General features: G+C 38.3%; 1 protein-coding gene across 1 annotated transcript in view; it reads right to left on the bottom strand.

The window, feature by feature from the left end:
* Window positions 1-14,447: 14,447 nt before the first annotated feature.
* Window positions 14,448-15,073, bottom strand: part of LOC117393778 (C-Jun-amino-terminal kinase-interacting protein 1-like) — a 58,741-nt gene continuing 58,115 nt past the window's right edge. The window contains 1 exon segment of the mRNA XM_055232563.1: window positions 14,448-14,532. Coding sequence (XP_055088538.1) covers window positions 14,460-14,532 — 73 coding nt within the window. The 3' untranslated portion in view covers window positions 14,448-14,459.

Raw genomic sequence — 15,073 nt, 5'->3', positions numbered from 1 at the left:
CATGTGCACATTGCCTCTGTTCACGTGCACATTGCCTCTGTTCACATGCACACTGGCTCTGCACACTGTGCACACAATGTTTCACGTACATGTTGGCTCTATTCATGTGCACAGTGGCTCTGTTCACGTGCACACTGGTTCACCTGCACACTGGCTCTGTTCACGTGCACACTGCCTCTTTTCACATGCACACTGGTTCACCTGCACGCTGGCTCGTGCTGGCGTCTGTTCACACTCAAATCACAATTTTGTTCTGGACATGTAAGCTTCTTTAAGGTACACGAAAACTAGACTACAGTCATTTCAGATGACTGCAGTCATCTGAAATGTCTTCATTCTCAAAACTACTTGGTATTGTTTAAAAAATGTGGTATATTTTCTCCACAATGCAAACCCTAGTCTGAAAAATAGTGCCAAACTGAAATCACACTTGGTCTGTGATATAACAAGAATGAAACCTCGAAAAAGAGTGTGGGGCTGGACAGGAACTGTCGGGTTATGGAGCTGGCTCTGTTCACATGCACATAATGGTTCATGTGCACACTGCCTCCGTTCACATGCACACTAGCTCTGTTCACATGCACAATGGCTCTGTTCACGTGCTCGCTGGCTCTGTTCACACTCAAATAAAAATTAGCATCATGTTCTGGACATGTAAACTTCTTTAAGTTATACAAAAACTAGACTACAGTCTTCACCCTCAAAAGTACTTGATATTGTTTAAAAAATGTGGTATCGCCCATCCCTACTGAGGGACCATGAGTGCGCATCAGCCATTGAAAGCCTATACATAAAATTATAATAAAGAAATATATGTGGTTTTGATGAGCAAACAAAAAAACTTGCAAAATGGGTTTACACAATGTAAACTAATGAGACGTGTGCATCAGAACAACATTAGCCTCATGATAATGAACTCCTCTGACATTTTGAATTAGGTATAAAATGGAGTTTGTTGTAGAGATACTATAAATTTCTATATATATATATATATATATATATATATATATATATATATATATATATATATATATATATATATATATATATATATATATTCCAGCACCATCAACTCTGGCTCCAATTTGGGTGAGGTCACACTCACTACTTCTTTATACAGGCTATGTAAAAAAACAACAACGTGTTGCACATTTTGTGCACTGATGACAGAGAAGGATTCCATATTAAAACTCATTTTCATATTTTTCAACATTTATTCATTTATTCTAAACTTGCAAATAGGAAATTAGAAAAAAACATGAAAACTTGTCATATGCCCTTCAAATGGAACAAAGTGTATATTGTCAGTCTTTCGTGTGGCTAACAAGTTTAAGTTAAGAACATGCACATTACAGTACTTTTTGTTCTCATACTCTCTGCGTGCTGGTTACCACTATAATGTGTGTTTCCTATAACTCTATTGTATATTAACAATTATTTGTACACACATACACACACATTTGGATAAACTTGACTCCGATTGGGCTCAATGATGGACAGTCTTTGTATTTGTCGAACGCTGATGCAGCATATAAGCATGTATATTGTTCTTGTCTTTGAAAGTCCTCCAGTCGTGATGAGCTAGCGCAGACAGGTACAGCTCAGCCCCACCCTCATCAGTCTGCACCATAAAGATAGATATGTGAGGCTTAACTGCCGGTCAAAGTGCAGTGTGTGTTTTATGACAGCCCTGTTTCCATAACTTACACTGCAAACAGAACATAAAGTAAAAATAGCATAAAGAAGGACTGTGTCACTTTTCTGATGCGGCTTCTACTGCCTTCTTGTCTCCATGGAGATGTCATAGCTTTGACTGGAATGTTCCACAGCTGGGCATCAAACTTATGTATCTAATGCTAATTCTATTAATCAAACCAGATCAATCAGATTTAATTATAAAAAAGTATATAAAAAAAGGAACTCAAAAAGCTTCCCACACAATCCCACATTTTCTCCCATCCAACCATCCTACCCTCCACCAGGACACAGGGCCCAGGGGGGGAGATGAGGCCAGAACACCAATCATCCACCAGTCTTACTTTGGCTAGTTAGATTGGTTTTAATTAGACTGTAGTAGTGGTGCGTTTCTTGCCCAGATCTGTTGCTGGTAGGGCTGGCCCAGCCTATAGTAATTTATTCCAATATATGTTGTGTAACTCAGCTCTGCCATCACAGTCTACAATAAACATGTAAATAACATAAACATAAAATCAAATGCTGGTCCTGGCTCATGACGCGCACATTATCTTGCATGAACTTGCATGAAACTCGTTTTCCGGTTGGCGCTGTTTTAAATCAGTTGTGCACGAAGATTTGGAGTGAAATCGAGAGTAAACTGGTTAGCTTGTTTTTTATCCTTTAGTTATTTGATTAACTGTTAATATCTTACGTTAACATACCAGACACATATTCAGTTCGCTGTCTATGCTTCATGTAGCTAAATAAATATAAATGTGTTATGTTAGTGTACTGTACTGCTATTTATCCTGTTGTTGTCTATTTTATTGTTATTTTTATAACTTTCCTGTCTGTTTTTGGTCTCCAATTATAAAATACATTTCCTCCAAAAATGTGACTTATAGTCCAGTGCGACCTATATGTTTTTTACTTCATTATTATGCATTTTTTGCTGATGCGTCATTCTCCGGAGCAATGTATAGTCCGGAAAATACGGTATGTTTAATGGGTCTGTCAGTCTAAGGGGACTATGTGAGCAAATTTACACAGGCCTAAGGTCAATTTGGATAATCTGAGACACTTTTTGAAATTTTGGCTTTGACACCATTTTGTTTCTTTCCAGTCATGGGACAGTTGGGCAGTCAAGGTATGCATCATACCGAGTGTTATAAGTGTGTTGAGTCATGTATCCACTGTCCTCCGTCCAGAGTCACTGAGGAGGAGGTCGTCTTGCAGAAGACTTGTGGGGCATCGATGGTTCCATCAATGCCCATGCTGTGTGCTGCTCTCCCTATGTGCCCTAATAGCGTAGTGTGTGTGTAAGGTTTAAGCTTAACTTTGAATTTCTTGTCACTTTATTCAGTAAAAAGGGAACCAGACTGTGTTCCCTTTTACCGTATACTGACATGCAACAATTTTTTTTCTACTAACTTTATAATGTGTGTAGAGTTTAATGTTTGACTATTCACATTATTGACAAAATATTTCCAGAAGTTCCTTCTGATTGTATAATAAACCATCTTTACTCAAAGAGAGACCTTTCTTTATAAATTGACCTAAAGCACCTTTACCATTTATGTATTCACTTGTCAATATCAAAATCCTGCTTTACTTTACTTTAATTCAAATCATTTAGTTGAAACAAGACCAGGTCAGCATCTGGTGAGAAACTATTATTTACCGTTTATAACTGTTTGTTTGTTTTTTTGTCTTAATGTTGTTGTTGATCTGTGGTTGATGCTCCTATAGCAGTGATCTTTTTGTAATTGTCGCGCCTTTTTGTAATTGTCATAGCTGTGTCTTGCTAGACCTGTGTCACACCCAAAAGGGCCTGGGCTATTTATAAAGGAAATGGTCCCTGGCTGGGGGTGCCCCCTACCCAACTGTTTTGGTGGCCCTAAGTGGACCGTGCGAGTGGAAATTACACTATACATTCAACAGTGTAACAGTACTCTTACTTCAGTAATATATTGTATAGTGTAACAGTACTCTTCCCACTGTAAGTTTACGAGTGACAAAAGCATGCTTTGCCCTTCCAATTACATTAATTACAAAGTAATACTATTTGAAACATTTTCCCAAGGATAAATGCAGCATATGAATGTCCATGTAGCCCATCACCACAACTTTCAAAAATAAAAAGTGACTAAAAACTTGGGTTTTGTAGAACATCTTCAAGTACCCCACTCACAGTGTCTGGAGCGCACACGGAACAGGCTTCGGAGAGAACGTCTGCGCCATGTCATGTGACCAGCTCAAATGCGATAGCTCTCACTTTTAATAAAAATCTATGCAAAAAAAAAGTATGCAGAAGTGTCTTTAAGTGTCCACATTCATTCAAACAAAGCCAAGAGAGTCATCTGTTATTTAGGCTGAAGGGCATTAAGGGCTGATTCACACTGAAGGAACACCATGGTCAGACAGAGAACTTATAAAGTCTTCTATTATTTTTGTTTTTTTACACTACGTCCCCCAAATCCAAACTTTTGGACTTTCCCTGGCAGTGTTTTGTGAGAGTAGAGCTCAGGACGGTGTTGACACCTTATTAAAACGTTCATTTAAATTTGTCTAATTTAAACAAACGTTCATCCCACATGTGAAAGGCAACCCAGATGAGAGATGCATTCTGCTTTCTGACTGAATAATCTTCATGAGAATCAATACACAAAATTGGAACATAAACATTTTCAGTAAAAGCAACATTTGATTTGAACAAATTTCTTTCCTGGCTGAACAGAGGAGACACAGTCACACGGGGAGAAGATGCACACTGTTGGGTTTTAGTGTTTTCTTTAGTGAATGATAGTTGAATTGGTGCATGTATATAATTGTCTGCAGTTGACTTTTGACCTCTGAATCATTATACAATAAAACCTGTAGGTAATATATTAAGTGTTTTATTATTTTCACAGAAATGAAGCCGAAGATGAACTGAAAGTGCTGTTTGATCCTTATCTCCATCAAAAACATATGAGCCACACACGGTACTACAGTCACACAGTGTAAAACAAGAAATAAATACAGTTCAGCATATCAAAATTTGGATAACAGTGGATTTGGCTGGTTGCATTTGTTAAAAATGTTCTCAGTTGTTTAGACACATTGTTTATTTCAAGCTAAATGATAAGCCAATGGATCAGCCAATTTTATTTAAATTGTTCTTCAAACAAAATACTTTGCCTTACCTTATTAGCACAATTATGAGCTTTTTTTTTTTTTTTTTTTTAAAGCTACAGAACGTAACTTTCTGGAGGCATGATTCCATGGATATAGAAAGTTAAAGCCATACTTCGTAACATCCCAGCTGGGGGTTCCATAGTTAAACTCCATTTAAAACAAAACATCACTCGAACTAGTGAATAATGTTCACATATTAAAAAGAGTCCATTTGACCAGAGCACTAAAACACACTTTACAGGGCTTGGTCAGAATGATTCTTGTTGTGACCCAAACCAGAGCCCTGAAGTCATCACTTGAATGAGATGTATTTGTATAAACAGTGTATATCTGGAAGCATTGTAAATAATAATAACTTACAGCACAACTGGCTTGTTGTCAAAACTGTCCAAACCTTTTTGAACTTTCATAACAATGTATGTGATAGAGAGACAGAGAGAGAGATAGAATCAAAATTCCATAACTGTGTGGGATAGAGAGACAGAAAGAGAGATAGAATCAAAATAAAATAACTTTGTATGTGATAGAGAGATAGCGAGAGAGAATCAAAAGAACAGACTAGCTGAAATGTTGCCCTTTCTTTGGGCACATGTCACATTTCTGTTGTATTCAGTTTCAGACACATGAAAGAGGCAAGTGTGCCAGCAGGCCCTGGGCCCCCAGGCTCCCTTTACCTCCCTTTACCCCCTTTACCCCCTTTACCTCCCTTTACCCCAGGAGCCTCAAACTCACGGCCCCGGGGCCAATTGCGGGTCACGTGATGATATTTTGTGGCCCGCAGGACAATATGAAAGTTTGATGTTGGTGTGTCATTACCATGTTACGTGTAGAAAGCTCCACCAAATCGGTAAACAACAAACACACGTGTCACTCACTCTGTGTACTTCCGTCACAAAAGATTCAACAAATAACAGTACATATTCATAAAATCCATAAGAATTGGCATATTTCCTCATGTATGTTGAAAACAGCGTTGACTTTTGAAAAGATTTTAACAAAGCTTTTTTTGTGGAATGCCAGCTTCACCCAGACTCTGCTTTATCCCCCAGCTAATTTGCGTTTGAGACCCCTGCTTTACTCTCTTTGCCTCCTTTTGCCCCCCTTTACCCTCCCCGTACCCCCTTTTACCTCCCTTTAACCTCCTTTACCTCCCTTTACCCTCTTTTACTCCCCTTTACTGATGTAAAACTGTGATACGTATGTAATACAGGTACTTTCCCCTCAGACTATCCTCTCGTGTAGTTTCAGTTCAACAGTGTGAACGCTCCAAAGAATGACAGCACACACAGATCAGAGTTAGAATTTTTAAATAAAGATTCACACTAAAAAACAAAATAAAGCAACATTTCACATTCTACATTTGAATTCATACAATGTCATATATTTATAATTATATTCAATCTTATTTATATGGCAGATCTGTACACGCTCTGTATACTCCCGCACCTGAATATTTTGGTTCTTTCGGTGGGGCATCAAAGTTCATGTCCTGGTTCGAACACAATGGCTTCAGAGATTCTTAGAGCAGTTAACTATTTATATGTGAAAAAAAAATAATAATAATAATGTTAGCAAAAAACATTTAAGCAATACAAAATCTATTGTGATGTACACAACCAGACAGAAGTTTGGACATGTACTCTCAGTTAGTGTTGTTCTCCTTAATGTTCACTACTTTATACATTTTATATACACACATAAGACATCAGATATATAATGCAAGATATGTGGAATTATGCAGTAAAGGAAAAAGTGAAATAACCCCTCCTCCTTCTCGATGAACTTCTTGATGAAGTCTCCTGAAGTGATTTTCACTTCACAGCTTTGAGTTAGGGTCAAGAAATGCAAAAAGTCCAAAGCAGGGTTCAAAGGTTAATTATTATTATTATTATTTTTATTATTATTATTTAATTTTGAGATATTTTGAGTTAATCTTTTGTTTACAACATTCCACATGTGCTATTCAAAGTTTTGATGCCTTCAGTGAATGTAAATAGTCTTGGAAATAAATAAGGAACATCACTGAAAAAACACGTCCAAACTTCTGACATCTGTAGATTCTGCATCGGGGCTACAAGTACTGAAATCATGTACATTTGGATCACTATAAATGAAATATCAAGGTTTTATATGTTGTCTTCAGACATAGCAGTAAAAGCAACATTATGCAACTTTTTTGCCTAAAATAATAAAATAAAAGAATTTAAGCTGGATTTTTGCAATGAAAAACATTTTAAAAATCCCTGCATCCTTGCTGTGAGCAGGCTTGCATCTCCACAAACCTGACCTCCTGTTTATTTCCATGGAAATTATTTGGCAGTAGTCTAAATTTATTCCTCACTTACTTAATGCATTCCGAGCATCCTAATTTCTCACCGCAATGAGTTTAAAAGTACTTTTCACAGCTCTCAGACCAGAGTGGAGTTTTGCTGTAACTGTAAAGCTAACATCAACTAGGATGCTACAACACACTTCCTGATTAACGGACAATAAAAGGCTTTATATTTAGATGCAGACAGTATTCTAGACTTGTTTTGACCTCGAGAGCTACTTATAAAATCTATATCTGTAGTTGGGCAAGACACATTTTGCTCATACACAAGTCCTGGTGAGGTTCAGGCTTGGCCCCTGTTTATGTCGATGTATCTCTCAACTGTTGGGAACCAAAGCAGCTGTGATGATGTGCTCAAAGTCCCATAGTTCCAAAGTATTATCATTTATGAGCTTAGTTTACAAAGGCCGAGCTGATATCACTAATAACAGCGGCCGAATAGGCTGTCATTATTATGGGATTACGTTTATCCTGTAAAGCACTTTGAATGACTCTGTGTACCAACTATGCTACACAAATAAATATGCCTTGCTTTGTGTTCATGTTTATTATTTGGTTCTAAATTGAAGCCTGTTTCATGTGGATTTGATTTAGTCTTGGTCTAGTCCTGGTTTAGTACTGATAATCCAGGTTTAGTTATGGTTTAGTCCTGGTTTAGCCCACGTCTAAGCCAGGTTTAGTCTAGGTTTAGTCCTGGTCTAGTCCTAGTTTAGTTCTGGTTTAGTCATGGTCTAGTCTTGGTTTAGTCCTGGTTCAATCATGGTTCAGTCCCAGTTGTAGTGAATCAACCCTGCACAAACACCACACCCACACCACACCTTGCTATGGACTAAACGTTACCTCCTATAAAGCGCTCCTATCTCCTACTCCAGGAAGTGACCTCTCAGAAAGCCCTTCATATTCAGTCTATTATTTTTTATCACAAAGATAAAACGGTATCAAGTGCAAACTGTATTTCAGTCATTTTCAAAGCTCCATATTCGTTTGTGTTTTTACATTAGCGTTGGGTGCACACCGTGTAAGGAAACATTGTGCTTGAGGCTGGGCAGAAAAACACATCCATCACATCCAGAGACTCAATATTTGTGGAGAGATTGGAGGCAGGTTTGGTCGCAAACACAATGAAGTTCATGAGGCAGGAGGCGCGGTGCAGACTTAAGCTCTTTCACAAAGGTTAATCAATCACTAACCGGTAGTGATCAAATGGTTATATTGTAATGAAGTCCTGGTTTAGACCTGCAGCACTTAAAGTTGGAAAACATAAAATAAACAAACTACCTTCAATCAACTCAAAGCAATTTATAGCAAGGAACCACGCATTCACACACACCCACACACTTTTGGACCAGTGGACGAACACCCTACCGATTGAGCTGCTGTTAAATTTTGGACTGGTGAGAGATGTATCCAGAAATGTTTAAAGGGTCTACCCGATTTTTTCCAATGTCTTTGAGCAAACTTCCGAGTGTGCATTAGCGTGCTAGTTGCGTTAGCATTACCGTCACAACAAACTCTGCTCTGGTCTCTGAAACGTGCTTATAAACTCATCGTGGTGAATAATTAGGATGTTCAGAATGCATAATGGAAGTGAAGAATAACTTTGGACCACTGCAAACCATTTAAAATGAGTTCTGTTTTCACATTTTTTTAGACAGTAAAAATCAGGTACAGCGCTATTAATACTGAAGTTGGTCTTTTACAGCTGTGCAAATTTAAGGAGTCTATAGTTTTGTTGGGGCTTTGCAAGTTTGAGCTGGTTTCAGTCTGGTTTTGTAACTGATGTAGTCCAATGTTTAGAGTGTCCAGTGTAGTCCTGGTTCAGATCTGGCTTAGACCTGGTTTAGACCTGGTTTAGCTGAGGCTGTGATTTGGGGTACTCTGAAGTTATTTGTTTTTGCCCACGTTCAAACCTCATAAAGTCCTGGTTTACTTAGTTTAATCTAAAAATTTGCCTTTGTACATCTTGTACTCGTAATTGCTGCATTTGTAAAATCAACTTCAAATTCTCATAAAAAAAATCAACTAACTTTTATTAATGACAACTGCGATGCTGTTTAATTTCGTGTTTTGGTTCAAGACGATTATCCAATCAGAAAGCAAAATGAGCCTCACATGACACTCTCATTTGGGTTGCCAGTTTCAATGCTGATTTCTGGAGGTTCTGAGTTTTCACATGAGGCATGGCCTGTCCATATACTGAGAATGAGAAAAATGTATACCTGTCCTCTATCTGCAGGTTAAGGCACTGGCAACACAGGTTCAGTTGTGATAAAAAGAAAATAAAACAAAACTGTATGAGCATAAACTATATACAGTCCCTTAAGATAAAAGAGAGAATACTGGACCTCACAAAAGGGTTGGAGCTCCGAACGACCACATGATCACCTTTTACCTGCTCATTATTTGATTAAGTCTTCGGCCTAGTTTGAATAAAGCCCATAAACAAACACACTGAGGTATTCCAAGAAGCTGGCTTTGTTTGTGGTTCTTTATTACACAGACCACTTGAGTCTATAACCCGTCTCACATTACACCCAGCACTGCTCACACAAGATTGGTCTGTTTTTTCAAGCTTTGGACTAGTTTACTTAAGGTTTAATTGAGAAGGATATAGAGAAGGCTATATCCCGTTTTGTATAAACACAGAAACAGATGACGATAAACCATTTACTGCTAACTACAACTTTGATTTTAATTATTAAGAAAACAGTTTTTACTTTTGGCTCTTTAATTTCCAAAAAGGGCTAGCCCTAGCTTTCAGGGGACCTAAGCTGAATTTGTATGTGGGGCCCCCGACACTGGGGGTGCTCTGCATGTATCTGTATGGCAGAATGTCCAGTGGCATGAGGACACATGGCACACATTAGCAAACACTACCAAACTAATTTTAGAGTGAAAACTCTAAACAACACATTTTCAGGAGCCAGTGATCCATATGCGCATTCATGGTCCTGTTTAGGTGATTTTCAAGAAAATGGTGAGAGACTGTTGGCTAATGCGAGCTAGCTTGTGACAGTAATGTTATTTGAAAGGGAAACAGTAAACCTAGTCTCACCTGTTGTGGTTCCAGGTAAGTCTATTTCTGATAAAATAAAGTTCAGATTTAAGTCCCAAAGCCCCAGACAGAGCATGCCTACAGTTAGCACCACACCCCCAGGGAATAAAGCCCATAAACAAACACACTAAGGTATTCCAATTGTATTCCAAGGAGCTGTCTTTGTTTGTGGTTCTTTATTACAAATACTATTTGAATCTATAGTATGTTTCACATTACACCCAGCACTGCTCACACAAGAATGATATGCTTTGAAGCTCTGGACTAGTTTACTAAAGGTTTAATTAAGGTGAGCTTAATTTGTCTCTGGGGCCCCCAACAGCGGTGCCTCCTGGCTTAGCTATTGGTCATTCACATTTGACAACATTATGACAATGCTCTCATCACCTTGACCAATTGTATTTGTATTTATATGACCAACATCAGACTGAAAACATCCAGAATGTCACAACTACCATAGCCACAAGAACAGTAGGCAAACATATAAAGGGGGAGCAAGATTTTTAAATTCTAAAAATTATTATTATTTGTTTCCGGTGGACTTTAATGTGTTTCAGTTGGCAACAATGGGCTTAAATTTAAATTATAAAGGGTCCTTGCACCAGTGTAAACACATAGCTGTCCTCACCTCTGCCAGACTCAAAAACAAATGTAGCACAGTTGATATTTTGCAACTATAGGTATAAAACAAATGTAATTGTTTTAGAGGGATATTTAGGTTGCTGTAACCACACAAGCCCTGTGCCAAATAAAACTTGACATATATTATTTTCAATGTAAATGTATGGGCTCTTGGGGGCCTTCTGGTGGCCTCGGGGGCTACGCAGCTGCTTATAAGCTGGGCCGGCCCTGTTCCCAAGTATTATTAGTTGTGACCCCCATGAAAATAATTTTCTTCCCAAATGTGAGAAAAAGTTTAACTGGCTACTCCATGGTTGGTAGGGGAATACCTAACCTCACTGCACCAAATGTAGTGTTTATATTGATATTTTGCAGTGACATAAAGTTGAGGGGGCTTAGTCAGTTAGTCACTCTGTAATGACTGTAATGCTATTTGAGAGAAACTTGTTTAACATCACAAACCAGCTCACATGTTGCAGTTCCAGCTATATCAGTTCTTTATGGTCAGATTGTGTCGAAACAAAGGTCAGATTAAAGTTTGAGTAATGGCTTCAGATAGTGTGGTCCCTCTGAAAAAATCGCAGTATCTGTGTTTATGACTTTAAGTGGAAGCATGTGATTTTTATGTGTCATATTCATAGAGCCCTGGTACAGAAGACCCTGTGGCAGTCACTATAATGTAGTTAAGGTAAATGTCCCATATTATGCGCAATTCTGTTACTTACTCAAAAATATACCTGGAGTTGTGCTTTGTTTCATTCACATGTGTTTGTGTAACCGTAACCCTTGTGATGTCATGAAGCTGTACTTTTCAAGTTAACAGCTCCTTTTACCTTTCATTTGGTAGAGATCAGCAAGTCCAGGGTTGAAATCATCCAGATTCTAGTGAAGGTGTATGGAGTTTAAAAATACAGTGGAGCACTTCCTGTATTGCCACAAGACATCACAAGGTGGGCCCTCTGCCACTGATGATTTGATATGAACAGTGCTTGAGGCATGTATCATGCTGTGGGTGTAGGTCAAACATCAATGAATGAATCAAATTACACAATGAGGAAACGCCATTATGACGCAGATAAAAACTTTGAAAAATGCATGATACCAGGATGAGACAGGCACTATACGAGTCAAAGGTTGAACTGTTTGGTTAATCCTCCGTTTTAAAAATCTGCAGCACCTATAGACCATCAATTATATGAGGTTATTTTAAAGTTTTTAAAAACACTAATGGTAAAAATGAATGGACCAGGTCTTAAAACAGCACTGTTCAGTTTTTATATACAGTATAGGCATTTTCATGTAATCAAAACTAGTCAATATTACTCAAAACTCCATCATCTGAATTAGGATGTTATCTGAAAAAAATCTGACGCATTAATACTTTGCAGTAGCATCACACTGGGGGTGCTCTGCATGTATTGGTAGGGCAGAATGTTCAGCTGCATGAGGACACATTGCTCACATTAACAACAAATATTTTAGAAAAAATACAAAATGGATTTAAACAACACATTTTCAGCAGCCTGTGATCAATATGAGCGTTCATGGTCCTGTTTAGGTGATTTTCAACAAAATGCTGAGAGTGATTAATTGAAAAACTGTGGGCTAATGTGAGCTAGCTTGTGACAGTAATGTTATTTGAAAGGGAAACAGTAAACATCATCTCACCTGTTGTGGTTCCAGGTAAGTCAGCTCTTTCTAGTCAGACTGGTAAAATAAAGCTCAGATTTAAGTCCCAGAAGCCCCAGACAGAGCATGCCTACAGTTAGCATCACACCCCCAGGGAAATGTTGATAAGCTCGATTTTGGATTTGATTTTTATTTTTTTATTTTTTTCCCAAACTAACCACACCAGCATTCACTGACCAAGAATTGGCTATAGACCTCTCCATTATAACGACTTAAGCTGAGCTCTCAACTGACATAAAAAAAATTAAAAAAAAGTATTAATATTAAATTTTGTCATATTGTCAACACAGTCCTGCCATTGGTCCACTTCTTTTTACCAGAGTCAGAGTTAGAAAGTACATGAGGAGTAAATAGTCATCTATATTTAACCCTATACTTGCCATACAATGAAGGATCTAGTGTCATGTCTGAATGTAACCTCAGTTTAACACATGATTTTAGTGTGTGGGAAACTGAGGACAAGTGACAAGTCAAGACAAGTCACATACACTGTATATTTACTAAGGCTTATTGTTCCTGCTGATGCTAATGCTAACTAGCGCATTCTTGTGGTGCTTCTTTGTGCTTTCAACTGCCGCACTGCAAAAAAAAAAATATCTAGAATGAATGAAAAATATGTATGCTGTGTAGTTTTCGCTTGAATTTGGATGTTAAGGCATGTTTATTGTTAATATTTATTTTTGTTTTTCATTTTGTTTACATTTTGCATATTTCAGCTGATATGTATTAAACAAATCAGTATTTTTTATATTTTTATCCCACAGACTCATGAAAAAAATGCAACCAATCACTTTGACTTTATTTAAATAATCAATAAAAGCTTTAAAATGAGTGATTCTTTTTATCTTTTTATCACATGCAAGTATTTGTTTACCTGCTTTACATGTTTAGGCTACTTTCCTTTCTCAGAAGGGTCACGTGAACAAAATCTGGAACCAGCCATATATGACCATTGCACGAGACAAAACCACATCCTGGACTGGAATAATGTCAGGGTAATTCAGGTTGAAAGCAACAAATCCCAGCACTGGATCAGAGAGTCCAAGGAGCATAAACCGAGACGAGGGAGTGTACACCTTATCACACACATGGATGCAGTCCTGGAGAAGTCGTCAGACACTAGGGAGAGTAAGCTTCCTCTACTGTCTGGCAACACCAAGTAAAGCAGCTTACAAGACAAGTCACTACACCATCACTACACCATTATGTGACACTTGAGGAAGATACAGGAAGTAAAGATGTAAAGCAGGTGAACAAACTCTCCTGTCTGACAAAAAGAATCTCCCATGAGTTTAAAACTGAAAATAGAATGAACCTTTACCAAATATGTAAAGGCTTTATGTTAAATGAGTTAATATATTAAAGGTTCCAAATTGAACTTTTTCTGGTATGGGATCTACCACCAGAAAATGTACACAGTGCACCTTTAACATTTCCCTCAAATAGTGTGTGTGTCTTTTTGCTTTACAAGATATGTTCCACAGTAAGGCATTCAGATGATCTCTCTACAGGTAAACATGCATGTTACAACTCAAATCTGTGGAGAGGCGATTCCTCTTACAGTAGGGAAGCACGTTTTTCAAGGTACTTTTGAGCAACAAACACACCTTGAATAAATGCTAGATAGATACATTTAATGCCATACCATAGAACATTCCAGTAATATCTCAGACATGCGTGAAGTGAAACTTCCACTAGAAAAGTTATCTAATTTACGTTTTATATCTGTTTTTTGCAGTGCAGCGATCCATGCCACAACTCATTTGCATATCGTCTCTCCTCCTTTGGTGTTACCATCGTTATTCATTTAAAGTGTTGTTTTTTTTATTTTATGTATCATTTGTATTTGGATTAGTGTCCATGCATCTGCTGGGTATGTTACAGTGGGCTGTGCAGGAGGAGGCGGGGCTATTCCAGGTAGATGTCCTCAGTCGGGCAAGAGAACTCCACAAACTCTTTATAATACAGCTGGAACGCTTTCCTGAGAGAGGGAAGGAGAGGGAGGAAAGAGGGAGAGACACAGGGGGAGGGGATGGAAAGGAGAGGAAAAAGGGAGAGAGGAAGGAGAGAAAGAGAGAGGGAGGAAAGAAACAGAGGGGGAGGGAGAGATGGAAAGGGAGGCAAGAGGGAGAGACGAAGGCGAAGGGAAAGAGAGGGAGGAAGAGAGGGCAGGAAAGAGAGAGAGGGGGATAGAGGGTGGAGGGACAGAGAGAGAGTAGGAAGTTGGAGTGGAGAGAGAGACAGAAAGGGAGGGAGGAAAGTGTGAGAGGAGAGGAACGAGAGAGAGAAAGAAATAAAGAAAATGAGAGAGGGAGGAAAATATACATCGAGTAGAGAGTACAGAGGGGTGTATGTGAGAAAGGTAGAGAGAGAGGAAGTGTAGACATGTAGGGGAGTTGAAAATAAAGAGAAAGAGGGAGGGAAAGAGAGAGGGATTGAGGAAGTAATACAGGGAGGTGGGGAAAAACAAGGAATAAAATGTCAGATATTGCATTTTAACTACAGATAGACAGCTCATAGAA

Source organism: Periophthalmus magnuspinnatus, chromosome 3, assembly GCF_009829125.3.
Source record: "Periophthalmus magnuspinnatus isolate fPerMag1 chromosome 3, fPerMag1.2.pri, whole genome shotgun sequence".
NCBI classification, from domain to species: Eukaryota; Metazoa; Chordata; class Actinopteri; order Gobiiformes; family Gobiidae; genus Periophthalmus; species Periophthalmus magnuspinnatus.
The sequence above is the reverse complement of the archived record's forward strand: the minus strand, read 5'-3'. Positions and strand labels throughout refer to the sequence as shown.